Here is a 20,142-nt window from a genome sequence, read left to right as displayed (position 1 = left end):
TAGCTTGTAAAAGTGTTGTAAAAGGATAGTGGGATGTTTGGACGCGTTCTAAGGGATGGGCAGGGCACCTGTATGATGCGGCAGGGGTAAACCAGTGAAAGCTGTCGGGCCCTGCTGTTGAACAAAAGGGTGTGTTATGTCACCCTGACCAGAGTGACATGGCCGCTTTCTTGTGTCCCGTTTCATCTGGAGGGACGAAAGCATGACCAACTTAGGTGCTGAGGTGCCTAACTTGTTTGGGTGTTTGGGCATTTGGGTTGGCCACGGTCCAAAAATGTTTGTGTGTTTTTGCTATTTTTTTTTCCCCTTTTTTATTTTATTTGTTATTGTATGTGTTTGTCTTGCTTTCCGTCACCCCTCTAGAGGGATATGACCTAGGTAGGTAGGTAGATAGATAGAGATAGAGAAAGATAGAGATAGACATATAGATAGCTAGTTAGCTAGCTTGGCCAACCTCCCACCCCCCATTCATCCACCTGCTAACTCCACTACACCAGCTCTGGTCACACCAAAGTTATTTTTCCTTTAAATTCATATTTATTCGTGATGTTAATTGTCCTATTCATGCATATTACATGCACGGTAAGTAGTACTAGATACTGTAAAGTTATATTTATTTTTTTATCTGGGGTTCAAACACATTAGCATTACTATAGGCCTTTATCCCGCACGATATGGCACTTTACCTTTGCGATTCCGACCTCAGAACACATTCATGTTGTATCCCCAAAGGTCTACAGTACTACGATTGAAATTAAAGATAAATATTGCATATAAACACACAACACCTACCTGAGAGTCTGCTCCAGCCAGAGGGAGGAATCAGAACGGACTACATGCAAATCGCTATGAGTGAAGGCAAACCACTGAAAAGGAAACAATGAAATGGCAACAAAAAAGGCTCGGGGTCAACACAAGACAAGACAATATAATCCAAAGCTTTAACAAAAAAAAAAAAAAAGAAAGACACTTGAACGTTTGACAAAAGTTGGTCCGAAAATCATGCAGGAATAGAGACTACAACTTATGATCTTAACAATACACATAAATAGGCCGTACAAACATCAATATAGAATGGAGGTGTACCTCTTGTAACTGCAGTCGCACTCTGCTGAACAGTCTGAGCCAGTTGGCTTTGGCTCTGGCAGGGCCGGGTTCCATGGGTTCCCTCCTGGGAAAGCTGGAGATGCGATGCAAATGAGTAACTTATCGTATCAATTTGTGTATGACGGCACCCCAATTTTTTTATTCAAATTGATATAAAATATGATTTAACTTTTTTCTCAGCTCAAATAAAGCCTTGTAATTAGAAAATGTTGTTGATTCAAATCATTGATTGAAAACGTAAACTATGAACACAATGCAGACATAAAATTTACAATGTATTTATTGATTTTCCTTCGAAGTCGGATTCATCATCATATATACCAAAGAGTTGTTTCCATTGTCGAGCTTTTTTTGCATTTATTTACATCTTAAAGCACGGGTGTCAAACAGGCGGCCTTCGGGCCAGATCAGGCCCACTAATGGTTTAAATCTGGCCCCCAAAACAACAGTGAGAGAAGTGCAAGAGGAAAATGAGCTGTAATTTTAAATATTTCCACCAGATGTCACCCGAGCTAGTTAACACTTGCAAAACAGCTGTGGTGGTGTTTCTCTATTTCTCTCTGACTCACTTTTCTTTTTTTCTCCCTCTCTTTTTCTTTCTCCTGTTAACTCTCTCTTTTCTCTATTTCTCTCTCACTCTCTAACTTTTTCTTTTTCTCTTTCTTGCTCTCTTTCTATTTTCTCTCTCTAACCTATGCTGCAATTCTTTATATTTTTCTCTTTCTTTCTCATCCTCTTTCTTTCCCTTTTCTCTCTCTCTCTCTCACCTCACTTTGTCTTTTTTTCTCGCTTTCTTTCTTTCTTTTTCTCTCTATATTCATCCATCCCTTTTTCTCCATTCATATCTCTACTCTGCTCTCTCTTTTTCTCTGTTACTCTGTCTCCCTATCTGTTTATCGCTCTCTCTTTCCCGCCCTTTTTTTGTCTCTTTTTCTCCTCTCTTTCTTTAAAACTTACTACTCCGGCCCCTGTGAGATTTTTTTAAAGCATTTGTGGCCCCCAGCTAAAACAAGTTTGACACCTCTGTCTTAAAGGATGACTTTCTGCTTTTTTCCATTCTTTAACATTCGTCTCTGGTACTGTGAATAAAAATAGTGTGGTAATGAGATAAAAGCTGTAGTATTTTTGTATGTAATGTAACCGGTGATCTAGTAGTTAGAATTTGGCGTGCTCACCAACGCGACCTGGGTTCAATTCCCATTTCATTTAATGTTTTGCAACTAATCAACTATTGCGTCAACACGATAATATACTACCGAAGTACCTCATGTATAATGCGCAGATGAGTGACCCATTGATGCTGAAAATCCATTTCTCTCGTAAGAACTCAGGACGCTGCCTGCTCATTCCTCGCTTTACTTTTGTTTAGTAAGTCATTTTCATATGTTTCTTTGCTTCTGGGTTCCAGCTAAGTTCATCTTTAACTTTAAAGACACATGCAAAGAAGGCGGCTAAGGTTGCCAAAGCTTAGGGCTGATCAGATTTTTGTAACCTTTGAAGATGTAATAAAAAAGTGATTGGGGGTTTACAACAGGGGCTTGAATCCCTTATCAGAAGAAAAAATCCGTTAAGGTCTCCTCTCCTTGTTTCGAATGTTTACTCAGGTTTAAACTTGACATTTCTCCTCCACTTTTTATGTTCTTTGGCTGGGTTATAATTGAAAATGTTGCTGCTCTCACCTGGGTACAGGAGGCTCCTCTGGTTTCTCCTTAGGGGACGGGGGGACGATCTCCTCCGCCGGAAGCTCGTCAGGAAGCAGGACCTCCTCCGGAGGCACCTCCGACTCCTGTTCCGGTTCCTGAAACTTGGCTTCAGATCCTTGAGTCTGTGATATGGAGGTGGTGGTGGACGTTGTACCGATGGTGGTAAAAAGGTCTTCCTGTGCGAGTGTGATGGAAAAGTCAGAGCGGTCAGGCGTGAAAGGGGGTAAAGTGTCATCCTGTTTGATGGGAGGGACAATCTGTGTGGTGCTCAAAGGTTGTGGCTGCTCAGGAGGCTGTTGCTGATGTAAAGACGTTTGCTTTTCTAGCGGAGGCCTACTGGACGACACGCTATCGGATGGAGGAGCGAGGGTGGCAGCCGGGCTTGGAGGAGTGTAGGGCGGCTCACGCTTTTCGGCGAGAACGCCCTCAATCGGGTACACGTCTTCACCTTCCTCGTACGGCATGTCCTCCTCGTCCTCGTACTTATACTCCCCTTCTTCTTCATACATCCCGCCTTCCTCGTCGCCATAGAGCGCCCTGTCCTCGCCCCCGTCTTTGACGTAACTTCCCTCGTCGCTGTAGACGCCCTGCTGGTCATCACCGTCCCAACCCGGGAAGTCTTCCTTGCCGTAGGAGATAGAGGAGTGGCAGGAGTGGTACGAGTCGTTCTCGTCGTAGAACTCGGATCCCCGCAAGCTCTCTCTGTCCTCCGGGACAAACTCCTCGCTGAGCTGGGAGCTTCCTCGACTCAGCTCGCCTGAAGAACCGTAGCGGCTGTCTGTCGGACTGAGGGACAGGAGGAGGAAATACGGACGTAAATTTGATTTCAAAACATCGATTTTAGAAAAAGGTTCAGAACTTGCAGGGCTTGACTTTTGGATTAGTGGGACATTTAAAGGGGCACGTGTTCAGGTTGAGACTAGGGCTGCAACAATTAGTCGACGAAAATTTTCATGGTCAAATATTGTCTCCAGACACGTTTTTCCAACAGAAAGAGGCATCTCTACATGAATATAATCTCTGATGAGTGCTGCGAATGCGCAATAGCCAATAGTATCTCTGTCTGGAGTGGTATCATAAACATACATTAATGGCGGTGTCAGCATGAATTATCCGTACCAAAACTTCTAAAGTTTGGGAGAATTTTTTTCCTGTATACGGCCAAAAAAAAGATTACCGTATTTTCCGCACTATAAGGCACACCTAAAAGCCTTTATTTTTTTCAAAAGCTGACCATGCGCCTTATAATACAGTGCGCCTTATTTATGGATCAATATTAAGTCACAAAGTCTTGCAACTAATCCAAGCAGCCGTCGACTAGATTTTCCCCCGAACGCGAGTAGTCCGCGGTGCATGCTGGGATTTATATACCGGCGTTTCATTGGCTAACCAATGTGTCAATCATCATTTAAATCGATCACTATTGGCTAAAGTTATTCGGAGGGAAAGGAGGCGGATCCTTTTTATCATTTACAGGCTCGTATAGGCTAAGGGGCAAAACAAAGCCTGCAATTGGCCAAAAAAGATGTGTCAATCATCCATTGAATCGATCACTATTGGCTAAAGTTATTCGGAGGTAAAGGGGGCGGATCCTTTTTATCATTTACAGGCTTGTATAGGCTAAGGGGCAAAACAAAGCCTGCAATTGGCCGAAAAAGATGAATGTGAATAGCAAGTCTGGTTGTCTACAGCATAAAGAAAACATGTTTTACCATTCTGTATTTGTAAATATTTTAATCTCCTGGATTTACTACACTCCCGGATATAAGAGGACCATGGTTGCACATTATTATTGAACGCAACGACTTCGGTGAGCTACTACGGCTATTTATTTTCCCAGTATCTTGTTTCAGAGTGATCTCGATGTTTCTGTGATGGGTCTTTTTTTAAATTAAACTCAATTCCAAGTGTTTATTGTCATATGCACAGTAAAGTTGCGAGCGAAAAAGAAAATAGAAACTAAGGAATGGTTGGCATTTCTTGAATCCCAAGACTTTAACCTTCCAAATGATATTTGGAACGATGCATTTGAGTGACATCGTACGGACACCGCATCCGCACGTGTCTACGACACGTATTTGCTTCTTTGCAAGCTTTCGGAATGTTAAGGGGGTAATCAGTTTGACTGAACTATCTGACTGTTTTGTCGACGTTCCCATCGTAGCGCCTTTTAATCCGGTGCGTCTTATCTATGTCAAATATAGGACCAAAAACTATTTTTTTTAGGGTGCGCCCTATAACCCGGTGCGCCTTATAGTGCGGAAAATACGGTACTTGCAAAGCTGACCCTGCATATCATGGCGGTAAATCAGTGACACACAAATATTTAAAGATCACATCGGAAAGTTGAACTGAATAACGACCGATTGCATCAGTAAAATTCAAGTAACATTCAGGGAAATACGGGTTTAATGACATGCATTGTATATTTCATATGCGTATATTTAGCTCTAAAAAAGAGCTTGAGCGCCTGATAAACGTATTTGAAATAAAATGCATGCAGTCCGAAGAACAAATATCAGTTGTTAAAACAATTTGATTTCAGACGGGTTGGAATCGTTAAGTGAGTTTTGTTAGACTTTGCAGTCCACAAATTGTACTTCACAAAGTGGACATCATATTTGTTTTATCTTTTGTTCTATACATTTTCTATATAAGGTGTTTTTCTTCTTACAAGCATTGAATAAACCCTTAGTTATCCATGGATGCTTTGCAGATTTATTTTTAATATTAGTTTGTCTCATTGGACAGTTTTTGTTATACTCTTTGCTGAACAGTTCCAAAAATATGTCAAACGCACTATCCACATCATCTGTACCATATATAGCATTCCAGGTTTGTTTAATTACCGTACATACCGGACTATAAGCCGCTACTTTTTCCCCAAACTTTCAACCCTGCGGCTTATTCAGTGATACGGCCGCCAGCGGCGCTCGAATACAAAAGGTAAGATTTAGACCGGTGGAATATATGCGCCGAGGAAGACTGCAACTTCACTAAAACTGGCCGCATGCGAAAGGCAACTTTTTCGCAAGTCTGCCAGTGGATCCTGACAGCGTGGGGCAGCATCAAAAAATGAAAGTTCCAGCGACAACGAGAGTGCGAGTCCCGCTGCGGGAGCGTGGGACGACGTCTATATTACACTGTTTCTTTCCGACACTGAGGAAGACCACTTTGATGGCTTCAGTTCTAAGGAGGAAGATGAGGACGGTTTACCGTGATTTTTACAAGTACGGTATGTTTTTTTAACAGCCCTGTTTACTGTGTTGCGAGTGTGTTGCTAGCGTGTTGCTACCATTAACTGCCCTATCAGGCACCCTTTAGGATGAAAGTTATATTATTATTATTAAAGCTTTGAAAACTCTCTCGGTGTATCGTCTTTCTTTGCAAATATGTGTAACCATGTATAATATGTATTTGCAACTGTATATTTTTGTAATGTATTTATTTTGGACACTTATTCTGATATGTCTCGCACGGGCCAATCAAAAAGAAGGGGCGAAAACAACAGGGGCTGACGGGAAGTGGAGTAAATGTGAGACGTGTTTGTGGACGCGGCGGACAATAGTGGATATATGAATATATATCCACTATTGTCCTTTGGAAATATACACTTTTTTCCTTGGATTACTTTCAACGGGACCCGGACTCTGCAGGTCTGCATCAAACCTTAAGTACCGGTATCATTTTCCGTTCATTTTGCTGGCTGTGATTTTTGGACTGTGTACTTTTATGAAGGACATTTAGTTTCAATCACGGGACTTACAGTCCGGTCTGGGTTAATTTTGTGTTTGTGATACATTCTTTTAATGTGGGCGCATGCGGCTTATATACAGGTGCGGCTAGTGTAAGTACAAAATCGGTTTTCCTCTGAAAATGTGGTGGGTGCGGCTTATAATCAGGTGCGCTCTATAGTCCGGAATTTACGGTAAGTCCTCATAGAGTGATATAATGGTCTCTTCAGTTCCAACTCGTTCGTAAATACTTGATTTTAATGTATTATTTATTTGCCTGACCCTACAAACTGGAGAGGTTTATTTATGTCTCTACTGACTGAGCACTATGTCTAATTTTAGATTAAATTTTTGTACGGATCAGAGTATGTTCAATAAATTATGTATTTTTCATTGTACCCATCTTGTGTTTATTATCATATGCCACATCATTAAATCAACTTCATGCTAAATTTATTTTTAAAAAAAAAGAATGATTATCCGATAATTTGACTAATCGTGTCATTGGCCGGTGACTCGTCGACTATTAAAATAGTCGTTAGTTGCAGCCCCAGTTGACACTAAAGAAGCTAACTACTAGTGGAAAAGGAGCGACTTTCAACAAGTCAGTGAGCTTGAAGGAAGAGGTCAAAGGTAGGTGTTGGGATCAAAATGCATCTACAGCCTTGTTGGTAGCATTGCATTAAAATCCGATCCCTGAAATAAAATCGGATCTTATTGCTGCAATCACATCATTGCCTGGACTCAAACATCTACAAAGGTTGCAGTGTGGCATCTGTCATGCAAACCAAGACAGTGTCGCTAAGCCTCTGCTAGGACAACCTCACTTGGAGCATTAATATTTTAGCAGTAAGTAAAACTTAATTTACAGTAAAAACATATGCACTGCCTATCACTGCGGGGAAAAAAAACAATATTCCATCTGAGGGATATCAGCAGAAAATAATGCATAAAAAGACAGTTAATGTGGAATTGGTGTCAAGTTGTGATAGTGAAGACCAAAAGCAAGATTTCAGTGTTTTCCTTTTTTAAAGTAAACAATACAAAACATGAGTGAGGCAAAACAGTGAGAAAAAAAAACAGACTGAATATATCATTAGTTTTTGGGGTTGTTGATTTACTTTTCTTTACATAAAATTTCAACAAACAAAACCTTTTCTATAAAACAAAATTAAAAGAAACATTTCAATAAGACAATATGTAAAATGTGTGCCTCACACTCCAAAATTACGCTGTGGTTAGGGAAAACACTTCTGAACATAGTTGTTAAAGAAAAAGTGATTACGAAATGTAAAATTGGTAACAGAAAGCTGTTTTAAAATGTATGAATAGTCATCATTTAGATCCACTATAAATACATTTTTGCATAATAAACACCTGCGAGTGTCCGTGTTAAAATTAGGAAACAAAAATTAGGATTTGGAGGGTTTGTTTATATTTGATACGTTACCAGAAAATTTATAGAATAGTGATGAGTTCAACCTATCAGTTTTTTCAAACATTTAAAACGATTACTTTGTGTAGTATACTGTAATCCCTCGTTTATTGTGGTTAATAGGGACTAGAACCCCCTGCGATAAGAGTAATCCCCCATTTTTAACATGCGCTCTGCCAGCCCCCAATATGCAACAATAGTCGGCCTGGGATAATGGATTGCGGCCGGAACAAAATACTTCCAGACAAAAGTGCCTTTTGCTGGTCTCCGCTCGCAGCAATATGGGATTGGGAATAATGGACCGGACAACACTAGTGCAGTTCATTTTAGGTGGAAATAATGGCTATTAAGAAGACGCTAAAACCGTCTCGCTTGAAGCAAAAACTACCTGTGATTACAGCTGCACAGGTTCCGTTTATTCAAGGCAGAGGGAGCAGAAAGAAAGAGCCGCTACGCACAGCACAAATTCACTCTTTCTGCCAACACTCACAGTTATAGTGGACCAGATATTGGATTGCGACCACACAGTGCAGTTCAATTAAGTCAGGCTATGTTAATATGCTTTATCGGCCTGTAGTGGAGAAAAAAATGTGCTCTGCGAGGTTTTAATTTTGTTTGATATATTTTTTTTCATTTTAAAAGAATACTTTTCAACCCGGGGGCGCAGTGGTTAGCGCGTGTGCGGCACAGTTCTAAGGTCTTGGGAACCTCCTGTGTGGGTTCAAATCCAGCTACGGGACTTACTGTGCGGAGTTTGTATGTTCTCCCCGTGCTTGCGTGGGTTTCCTCCCACATTCCAAAGACATGCATTTCAGGTCGATTGGCCGGTGGAAATTGTCCCTAGGTGTGAATGAGCGAGCGAATTGTCTGTCCCTGTGTGCCCTGCGATTGGCTGGCAACCAGTTCAGGGTGTCCCCTGCCCACTGCCCGATGATTGCTGGGATGGGCTCCAGCACCCCCGCGACCCTACTGAGGATAAGCGGTGCAGCTAATGAGATGAGACTTTTCAACCCACAATGCACTGAGGCCGCAATGTACAGTGTGCAAAGTAGCGAGGGATTACAGTATCAACTGGTATACCTTCACGCTAATCAACAAAAAATTTACTTATCTTCAAAAAGGTTGGAGACCCTTGTTATACAGAAAAGACTTGAAGATACAGTAGATGCAAAACCATCGTTAAAAGTGATTCGTGGGTGTGTACAAACACAAAGAGATAGGATAAGAGCGCATGCAATCAAGCACAGCGAGCGAGGGGGGACGGGACAAGTCCACCACTGACGTCACAGCGAAACTGATTCACAGGCTGGAGCAGGAAGAAAAAGAGGAGGAAAAAGAAGGAGCTTCGAGGAGCTACGGAGACCCACCTATCGGACAGCGAATGCCTACTGTCTAGCGAATACTGACGACTGGTGCGCCGGCTCGACCCCGAGCCCGAGTCGATATCGCTGCGCCCGTTGGTGGCCATGTCTAAACTATCATACGGTCTGGTAAGAGGAGCAGGGAAAGAGGAAGGGGAGAGGCAGGAGAGGAGCATCAGTAGAGCTCGATCGAGGCAAAGAAACCACATCGGATTGGTGAGAAAAGGAGCCCTCGCTCACCAGTGTTGGGAGTAACACGTTACTTTTCCAGGAACACGATTACTTTTCTCTGTAACGAGTACTGTAGCGCGTTACTAATAACATTTTGTAACCCAAACATTGTTATAACATGGTACGATTGAGTGTTTCAATGTCTTATTGGTGCCCTTTCCTCCTTTGTTCAGGATGTCTTCTTTATCCCGTAACCTCATACCTGTCGACCTGTACGTTTTTGCCGTACAAAGTACGTTTATTATGCATTTTAAGACGTGTACGACGTACAAGAAAATCTGTACGAAAAAACGCAAAGTTGTCAATTATGGGTACCATCCGGTAAACACCGACTATCACGAAACGGCAAATCAATCTAGTCAAACGAGTTCACCGCGGTGGCCTCTATCTCGGTATGTTTTTTTTCGTTGCAAACAGTAGCGTTTGATGCTACTGTGCGAATCTGTCTGCCGCTGTAGTGCCTAATTTTGACTCCCCTGCAAAATCATCCCCCCCTCGCGTGAACGCGCATTCTGCTGCGCTTCAGACAATAGCAATCGTATTCTATATAATAAGCTTATTAAAACAATAAAGCTATTGTCAGGAGCGAGTCAAAATTAGGCACTACACATCAATGGTTGATATTGTAGTTTGGTTTACAAAATAGAAATGCCAACTCATTTTTTCCTCCAAAAATATCTTTACAAATTCAAATTTAAAGTGTTATCAATGGATATTTTAGTTATGCTGATTACATTTGTTCTTGATTTTTTTTCTTTTATTATTAAGAATATGTACAGAATGATATTACGAAACACATGTACAATATAACATGGTAAACTACATGAATAAACACATTTGGAAAAAAAAATGGTGGTAAGATTATTTTGTATTTTGTAAGGGAAAATACGACAGTTTGTAAAGGGGATGGAGCCATGGAGGTTGACAGGTATGTTACCTCCATGCAACACACTGCTGATCACTCCGTTATTGTGGAGTTGGCATGTTCATAAGGCACTACAAAGAACAACGCAATACAGTTACGGTTGTACCGTCTTAAAAACATAGTACAAGAATTTCTCCTTACTGATATTCTCCCTACCGTATATACTCACATCTAAGCCGTATTTAAAACTATAAAATATTGTAGTCAGAGGATTCGTTTATATGCGCATTTGGTTGTGTCTCACCAGTAGTGAAGGGTATGACTACAAAATCAATTGGAAAACGTGAGCACAGAATTTGAGGTAGAAGAGTGCTGAATTTTAGCCTGTATTTGTAAAATTGCTTTTGCCTGGAAAAAGACAACATCTTGGACAGTACTCAGCAATAAGGGAGGAAATATTGGAGTGGTTTGAAGCCTAGAAGCAAAATGGAGATGGAGTATCTCACTTAAGTGTTTGTTTGCTCTCAGGTTAACACACGCCAAGAAATATGAAGGCTTTACCACTTCCACAGGTTGGTGTACACGTTTTATCATGTGGATATTATTCATTTTAAGAAGTCTTAAGTGGTTGGCATCAATGCGAGTATTTACGGTAATTTGTACCTAGATAGTTACTTTCAGAGTAACGCGCTACTTTTGGGTGTCAGGTATCCTGGGTGTAACGGAATTACTTTTAAATAAGGTAACTAGTACCTGTAACTACAGCAAAACGTTTTTTTTGTAACGCGCCCAACACTGTCACTCACACATAGACAAACATGAGTTCAACCTGTATACAAGAGCGGGGGCCCAGCGTACTTGTATACACTGAAGCCAGGCTTATTCTCTGAGGGAGGAAGGGCACAGTGGGAAAAGCTTGAACAAAAAAGTAGAACAAAACATGGCCGCCGGGCCCCGAGAAGTCTTTGGGCTTCAAAGCCACTAATTCATAAAGGAACTCATTTTTGAGTTTGTTGATTTTCCACATGACAAGTCAGGTATTCTCCTGTGTTTGAACAAAGCAAGCGCACTTCATGTATTAGGTACACCAACACAATCTTTAGAGATATAACACAAACGCTGAATGAAATAAATTGGTATTAAACTCAGGAAAAGCTTGAGGGCTTTTTCTAAAGAATTGTTTTCGGGCTAGAAAACTGCTGCTTTTGTGAGATAAAATGAGATCTCTTAAATCATGGGTTGGGCATGCCATCATCTAACTAATGACGATGACAAGGTTTACATGCAGGCAATAATCCAATTGGAAACGCAATATGAGATTTCTGGAGCAATCAGAATGAGTCGTTTACATGCCTAGAGACAAACGGATAAACCCGTATACGAGTACAAGGGAAAATCTAGGCCGACGCCATTAGATCAATAGAGGGCGTTTCCACATTTTACATTTGATGTTAAAGGTGGGGTATGTAACTTCAAAATATTCTGCTTTCTGAAGTCCTCATTGCGCGTGCAAGTATGTGAAATTCTTCTATGTGCTCAAATAAACTATTCCTTTTTTTGTCTTTTTGGGGGTTTGGATTGGCAGTTGGGCTGTTTTTTCAGACAGTCCTTTTCTTACTTTCACAATTTTCATCTTGGAATAAAATAAAACCACCATCATGCATCTGATATAACTCTGAAGAATCCCTCTAAGAATGGCTACTGTAAAAATAAACGGCAATGAGAACAGATCCGGTTTCCGAGTGCCTTATTGAACATAATGGCGACAAGGACGGAGCTTCCACTCACGCCCGTTCTTCTGTTCCCCACTCTGCCTGGCAATCAGCCAGTCCTATGGCCCCGCTAGTTAGAATATTTTAAACCCTTATTGAAGCCATCAGGCTGTTTGATGCAAGTGACGCACAAATGCGGCAATGCTAATCTATAACCTTGGCAGTGAGGGCCAACACATTTTTTGGACTCGCCGGGAAATTTGCGGACTATATTGCATTGCCCTCAGGACACATTGCCACTCCAGAGCGTCATTGTGCGGCAGATTATCTTACGGCAGTGTCAACAGGGGCCCGGTGAACCAGTCCACCATTACGTTCCCAAATTTCGGGACTTAGCCACCCTCTGCAGGTACAGAGATTTGGAGGACTATACGATTAGAGACCAGCTAGTTTAGCACACTACGGCTGTGGGAGAAGATGTATTGAGCGTCGGACGACATGTCACTAATTAAAGTAAATAAATTAACAGTAAGATCTCGGATCCGGTTCAGGCGAAAGATCTTACCTATATATCAGGCATATTTTTAGAGAACTAAGGACCACTTGGTGATATACAGAGACCCCTTGCTACTTCTCGCTTCAGTTAATTCTGGTTCACTCCTTTACGGATTTTGAAATGAATTGATTTTGTCATTGTTGTAATTGATATCATAGTAATGTGCATTGCGTTCAGTGGGGACAGATTAGGGAGGGCACTCTGCTTTGGGTGAATGTGACTGTGTGTTCACGACTGTAATAAGCTAGTGGGACTGTCTGTGTGCACAACTGATAGGCTGGTGTACGATGTCAGTCAAATAGCGGACGGGCGCTACCCCCTTAAACTAGGAGCAAGCAGCTCGTTGAATTGAAAAGAAAAGTCATCTAACAAGTTGGACTAAGGAAATTCAAAAGAGCGCAACGGGAATTATGATCACCAGCGAGTGCTTCATGTAATTATTATTGGGTTCCAGAAGTGACAGCGTCTGGGAGAAGGCAATAGGGGTACTGCTAGTACGGCCTACTGCTAACGGCTAGGCTAACCCTTTTTTAAGGCCACTGCTGCGTACCCTGTATCTTGCCAACGCCAGGTCCATTAGCCATGAAATGGAGAACTTGTATCAACAACTCGAGGGAAACTGCAACTTTCGGGATGTGAGCTGTCTCGATTTAAGGACACCAGATGCTAGCCCACAACTAGCTGGCCGCTTTCTAAATTGCTTTCTTACACTGAAAGGAGAAGCCCGGCAATTTGGTTTTAATTTTGTATAATGACAATAAACTCATTCATTTAACTAAAATTATGTTTTGTGTGTAATTATTTGTAGATATAGTTGTTATTTTGTTACAGTTGTAAACTCCAAGTCGGTACTGATGTCATCTCGAGGGCTTTGAGGGCCTTTATGGAGGTGCGACGCTACTCAGCGAATTTTGACTTTTTGCAGGTGGTTCTGGTCTCCATTAACCTCAAAAACCAAAGGAACTCTGAAATTACATTAGGCTTGGTCGTTTAGACATTAATCAATGCCATACTTATCTTTGAGCTGATGCTAAATGTGTGTTACAGTCTACTTGCACTGGGGCCTTAGCAGCACTAGCTTAAGCAGCAGAAAAAAAAAACAAAGCGCAGGACTGCAGTGAATGACTATTGCCTGCATTTTTCAATTAAATTACATTGAAGATCGTTTGACCTTGCAGAACTGAGTGCTATTCTTGAACGGACCAGAAATGGAAATTACTTCATCTTGTCTGTAACATTCACAAAACTAAATGTGGTTATAGTTCTTGCATTAAATCTAATTCGATTGTGTGGGTGTACCTACTGAGCAGATTTTCCTTCTGTATTAGCTATGCTAATCATCTCCATGGCAACCTGAAGAGGGATCGTTAGCCACTAATCCCATTGAGAGAATATGAGAACAATGTCAAATAGATACGCTACCTCATATCCCCGTGGTCATAGTCCATGTTGTGGATATCCTCATCATACGGGTGTGGGTAGTGCTGATGCCTGATTGGATACTGATGCATGGAGGCATTGGGCTGAGATGTGGTGTAAAAGGGGGGCGGGATGCTGTTACTGGTCTCGCTGCGGTAGTCGCTATCCCTGTCGTCCACGGCACTGTCAGGGTCTTCGTCTGTTGGAGCAAAACACAAATTAGCGGAGAGGAGAAAAGCACAAATGTCTTTTAAATTGCAGGGGAAGAAGGTAGTTATTTGCAAGTCAAATGGGGACAGAACATTTCGACTTACTTTGCTGATCTCCCCATATACTCCAATTACCTGCAAGGAGATAAATGGATGCATGAACTCTATTAGGATTTCAAATGCAGAAATCTACAATGCACTATAATAATAAAACGGAATAGAAATTCACTTAGAAAAACAGTATTTCCTCGCTTTTTCAAGGTTTGACTTTTGTCTCCTTTGCAGGATTATGGAGTCACTTTGCAAGCACATTGACCTAAAAACCAATCAGAAACCTGCCTTATTTTTCCTGGGCACTGTATCCGGTCTATTTACAAGGTATGATGTACCAGGAGCATACTGCTGCATGCACAATATACATACGGACTGCAGCAAAAATAGTTGAAAGAGGCCAGACTCAATACAACATAGCAGCATTCTAAGTTGACATCAAATTCAGATTTTTCCCCATTAGTTAATTTTAAGATTTTTGCCTTTCTAACAGAATTTCGGCATCTCTTCAAAGGTGCGTCTGTTTACAACATGTGCTTGTATATGGTTTGCCCGAAGCGTAGACTTACACAATATATGGATGGATACAAGTGTGGCATCCACTATAAAATGACAACCCTATGTTCCTGTCCGGAGCCTTCGCTCTGAAAATGCTGGTCTACTAGTGATTCCAAGAGCCAAGAAGAGATCCGCAGATTTGAGAGCGTTCTCCATTCAGGCCCCGGTGCTGTGGAATGCTCTGCCCGCTGAAATTTGATCTGCAACCTCAGTGGAACTGTTAAAATCTAGCCTTAAAACACACTTCTATTCTATAGATTATGAATGACCTATATTTCATGTTGACAATGTATGTGTATTGTTTGTTAATGCTACATCCATTGCAACCTGGCCCTACTTTTTGTTTGATTTTTCATTTTATGTTGTACTTTATTATTTTATTTCTACTTTTTTTGTTTGTTAATGCAACATCCATTTTATCCTGGTCATCCTGAAAAGGGGATTACCTCATGTGCGGTCCCTTCTCAAGGTTTCTTCATTTACCTAATGCTAAGGTTTTTGAGTTTTTCCTTGTCCACATGTAGGTTTTAGATCAGGGGGTGGTGTAATAGTAATCAATAGTCTGTGCAGCCCGTTGAGACTCATTTTGATTAAAGGCTATGCATATAAACATGACTTGACTGGATTTTTGCCATGGAGCAGGAAATAAAATCCAAATGTCCAAGAGAACTTAACAAAATAAATAAAAACAAGGCTTTTTTTTTAGCGATTAAGGCAAAGTTTGTCCTACACGGTGCTGAGGACAGACATTGAGAATTAGCCTTGACTAAAATGTTATAGTATGTGACACGAGTTTATGGAGCATACTTGTCCCTTTTCAAAACTTGAAATTTTGAGGCATCAAAATGTCCTAGATGAGGGAAGCTGCGTGTGTGTAATACAGGAAGTTATGGAAGACATTAAACCGTGAAAATTGAGGGAATAATGTAAAGTGAAATGGGGTGCAGAATGTTTCAAAGTTCAAGAAGGAAAATTTCCTGAGAGCAAAGACATAATACAGTGTCAGCTTCACTCATAACTCAATTCCAATTGGCTATCAGCTCGCAGAAATGTAAATGGATTTTATGCTTTGTGTTTGTTTCGACTTCGCAGTGTAAAAACTAAGATAGCTGCAGCACAGTACACAATTCACAACAGCTCTCAGCTTTTTAGCCTCCTCCTACCCGATGCCTACTTCTTATCCAGTTTTTAAACGTGGCCGAGAGGAGGGAGTGAATGGCATGAAAAAAAGAGACATCACGACATGCGGCGAGCAGAGTTTGATGCTGAGGAAGTGCTTGTGGCTTCACACTCACAGCACTGCGTGGACGGTGCGTGGAGAGACCTCTCTTGTTCCTCTTGATAGTCGTACTTTTGATGTAAATGAAAAAAACAAAAAACAAATAACAGATTATATATATTCAGTCAAAGGCTCAAGGGCAATAATGAGGGAAATACTGCATTATGACGGGATTTCCAATGAAGATTTGTCTGCCACTGCCTGCCTCAAGTTCACCTAAATCATATTACATTGAACGCACCACAACTTAAACCTGCATTATCTGGTCTAGTTTTGTCAAATGTTTTAGGCAATTATAGCAAATGTATCTTTCATTCCATTGGAATGGGACTACCGTTTTGGTTTTAAATCACTTTGTACACTGCAAAAATGAAAATCTTACCCCATTGGCAAAACATTTTGTCATGATTACCGATGTGACTGAGCTGTTCCCGCTCATTTGGCGCCAACCGCTGCGGGTTCTGATTGGCTCCCTGTCACGATTTGAACCCTGTCCTGTCAATCCCCTGATGTCAGTCCGTCGAATCTCCGTGTATACTAGTCTAGCCTATTTTGACCCCAACTCTAGCCTGTCCCGTTTTTGGTCCCGTTTGTCTCCTGCTACGACCTGTTTGGATCCTGACCACATCTGCTCTCCCGTCCCGGCTTGAGAACCCTTTTTGTTCTCGACTATGTCTACCCTCCCGTTCTGGCTTACGACTCGTTTTCGACCTCGATCACGTCTTGCTCTCCCAGTCCTGGCTACCGACCAGTTTTCCGCCCCTGACACCGCCATCGCTCGCTACGTAAGATCCAATTCCCTGTTCGGATCACAATCAGAGTACGAGAGGGACTTGCTTCCCGCGCCCAGCGAACCCCGGATCGTGGTTGCAGCCCTTCCTCTCTCTTTCAATAAAACTTGTGGTAAACGTCACGCAAGTGGGTCCTGTTTCCGTTCTGGTCCTGACACATTTGCTATATTTAAGTATAGTTTTTCTCATTTTAAGATACCCAATCAAAAAACATATACATTTATATAAAATAAGCACACTTGTCTTATGCAGAATTGGGTCCGTTTGCTCATTTTTATTATTTTCCAATGTTGGTAAAAAACATTTTTTTTTCAAATGAGTAAACTTACTAGTTAAAGTCATTGTGATTATATTAAGGAAATCATTTTTCTTATTTTAGAATTACAATTGTCCGTTTTGTTATTAATAACAATGTCGTGAACATTGTTTACAACGAGATACTACATGGCACTCAAGGGATAAACACGTAATAAAACCCTTTTAAAAAAGAGAGAGAAAAAGAACGTCGGTAAAAATAGGCAAAACTATTTACGAAGTAGTGTTTAGGACAGAAATGAGATTAAATAAAAAAAAAATAGAAGAAAAATCATAACTGAAATGAGCAAACCTTTGTGCAGTTAAAAATTTATTTTTTGCAGTGAGGCATTCTGAAGAAAATTGTGTGCAAATATTTTCAGTTTTCCAGTATAGACACAGTTGAGACCTACTTTTAATAAAAATGGAACACTGGTTAACGTGCATAGACAGGAATAAGCAATAATGACAAGGGATGAGTATTTTTAATCTTTTTTATTCATTAATATTTATTTTTATATTGTCACCCTTAACTTATCATCTTAAACTGCTATATTTTATCTTGTAAAGGTTCAGGATGCCACTTTTTAATTTGGTTGTGCATTTCAAATGTTACAACGCCAATAAATGATGTTCTAATTTCTGTTGTATTCAATTAAAGAAAAGGAACAAAAATAGATAAAGTACAGAAAAGCGCTTACATCTTGGTCCCTCATGGCATTAAGTTGCTCAAGTTTCTTGGCCCAGTACCGTGCCTCTTCTTCAGGAATGTCTGTAACATTTGCAATAATGCAATGAACATAAACAAACTTTTCATGAAAACCCCAGAAATGAAAAAGACGTCAAACCTAGTGGCAGTTCGAAGCGTGTGTCCAGCAGCAACCTGTGAAAGGTTGGATCTTTGGTGCCGCAGATTTCATTCTCAGCCATGATTACATTAGAGTCCAGCGTCAACCATTGACCCGGACCCTCCTGGGAGAAAAAGTGTATTATAAACACAAATTGGACCCCCCAAAAAAACAACATCTTGTGTCCATTTTAGAGATAATCATTGGGCCGGAGGTTATTACGTTAACGTTACAGTAATCGGCTCGATAGACCAAAAAGACCCGATAATGAGTTATTAGAAAAATTCTACGCTTTCTCACTAGAATATATTTTGATTTTCTATAGAAGTAGTAACATGCTCTACACTGTGTAGTTAGTACACATACAAGTACACTGTAGCTGAGAGACGGGCACTGAACAAGCTGCGGTCAATCATGGACTCATTACATTCATTACACAGCAAAAAGTCTCCAAAAAGAAGAGCAGCTTCAGCGATAGACTGCTGTCACAGTCTTGTTCCACGGACAGACTGAGGAGATCATTTCTTCCTCATGCCATGAGGCTCTTTAACTCCACCCGGGGGAGTAAAAGCCCACATTAGAATAGAAGAATAGAATAGAATAGACCCAACCCCCACATGTACATATTACCCTATTTTTATTACAGTGTGTATTTTCCGTAGCACTATTTACATACTCTATAGCAAAACGTAATATTGGGTATTTCAGTTTTCCTCTTTGGCTCTTCACAATGTGTGCGAGGCACTGGAGTCAGTGAGTAGGATTCTAAGCATTTATATTCTTCGTAATCATAGATTTTGATTTTCAATAAAAGTAGTGCCAGAACTTGGTCATCTCTCCTTTCTACCTCTTCCTCACGTGAGGGAGGCATCGGAGGCCTCGGCCATAATCCGTCGCATGCCTCAAGATGTGTACAGGCTGTTGGCATTTTACAGGCTTCTAAACTTTGTCGAGTAAATGGAGTTTTGTTTTGTTAAAAATAATTTTTCTTTTCCCGTGTTCGCTAAGCTCGTTGATTAAAATTGACTGCCTGATCAAATCCGTAAAAGAATATTTTTGGTGCAACACAATGTGTTACTTTTCTGACATATTAAAAGTGTACTGTACTTCCTGTTTTGTACTCCTTTAGAAAATCATAAATATGTTTCATGTACGCTGCTATGAGGGATCTCTACAGCCGTAATTTTCCAAATGTTACATTCTTCCCATTTAGCATTTCTATATTTATTTATTATAGCAATAAACGTGTACAGCTAAGATAATACCACTTAAGAATCAGTGATATATTTATCTTGGACAAGGCATGTGTGACATTCAGTATTGGGGCACTTTAGAAGTGACACATTTTTAAATGATAACTGTATGACATAATGATAATATGATGACACTGATAATCATATGAACTATCTGCAATACTCTTAAGTCAGTGTGACAAGTCTATTCTGTTTTTACTATTGGATAAATTCCAACGAGATTTCATAGGATGCCAGTATCTTCTTTTGACTATTATCGTCCACTGTTGTTTGTTGTTTAAAATATTAAATAATTGTCACTATCAGCCAATCATGTTGCTGTTCTTTGTTTACCACACCTCTTAGCTCTGATTTGTTTTCTTAAGCTTGAAGATTTAATAAAAAGAGGGGGGTTAGAGGAGGGCTTACAGACAGGATGGAACTCTCTTACCTGAGGTGCCTCTCCTTTGCAAGTTGAAAATCCATTGATGTCTTCTCTCCTCATTTTGAGTGTGTACTACAGTGTTAACTTACCACAGTTCTATAGTGCTCATGACAATATCTTTCTATGATAGTTATTACTTAAAAAGTAAGTATCGATTGACTGATTAATGAAGTCAAGCTCTAGTTTGTATAACGTTATTGTAATGAAGAAAAGACAGTATTTTGCGTGATGTTTTGAAAACAAAACAAAGTAATCAGTTATCAGTACCAGTCTCCAGAAGCAAAATTCCATCAGTTATCAATATTGGTAGAA

The 20,142-nt window shown here is 40.6% G+C and overlaps 1 protein-coding gene across 1 annotated transcript in view; it reads right to left on the bottom strand.

Annotated features, from left to right (window-relative positions):
- unc13a (unc-13 homolog A (C. elegans)) overlaps positions 1 to 20,142 on the bottom strand; it is a 100,447-nt gene that overhangs the window by 64,290 nt on the left and 16,015 nt on the right. Inside the window, exons 5-12 of the mRNA XM_088348900.1 lie at positions 18,154 to 18,277; positions 18,007 to 18,077; positions 16,237 to 16,291; positions 14,438 to 14,467; positions 14,127 to 14,322; positions 9,347 to 9,466; positions 2,787 to 3,596; positions 1,087 to 1,180 (exon numbers count right to left, since the gene is read on the bottom strand). Of these exons, the coding sequence (XP_088205026.1) occupies positions 1,087 to 1,180; positions 2,787 to 3,596; positions 9,347 to 9,466; positions 14,127 to 14,322; positions 14,438 to 14,467; positions 16,237 to 16,291; positions 18,007 to 18,077; positions 18,154 to 18,277 (1,500 nt within the window). The remainder of the gene's footprint in view (positions 1 to 1,086; positions 1,181 to 2,786; positions 3,597 to 9,346; positions 9,467 to 14,126; positions 14,323 to 14,437; positions 14,468 to 16,236; positions 16,292 to 18,006; positions 18,078 to 18,153; positions 18,278 to 20,142) is intronic.

This window comes from Urocampus carinirostris, chromosome 12, assembly GCF_059441175.1.
Source record: "Urocampus carinirostris isolate Australia breed hairy pipefish chromosome 12, RoL_Ucar_1.0, whole genome shotgun sequence".
NCBI lineage: Eukaryota > Metazoa > Chordata > Actinopteri > Syngnathiformes > Syngnathidae > Urocampus > Urocampus carinirostris.
The sequence above is the reverse complement of the archived record's forward strand: the minus strand, read 5'-3'. Positions and strand labels throughout refer to the sequence as shown.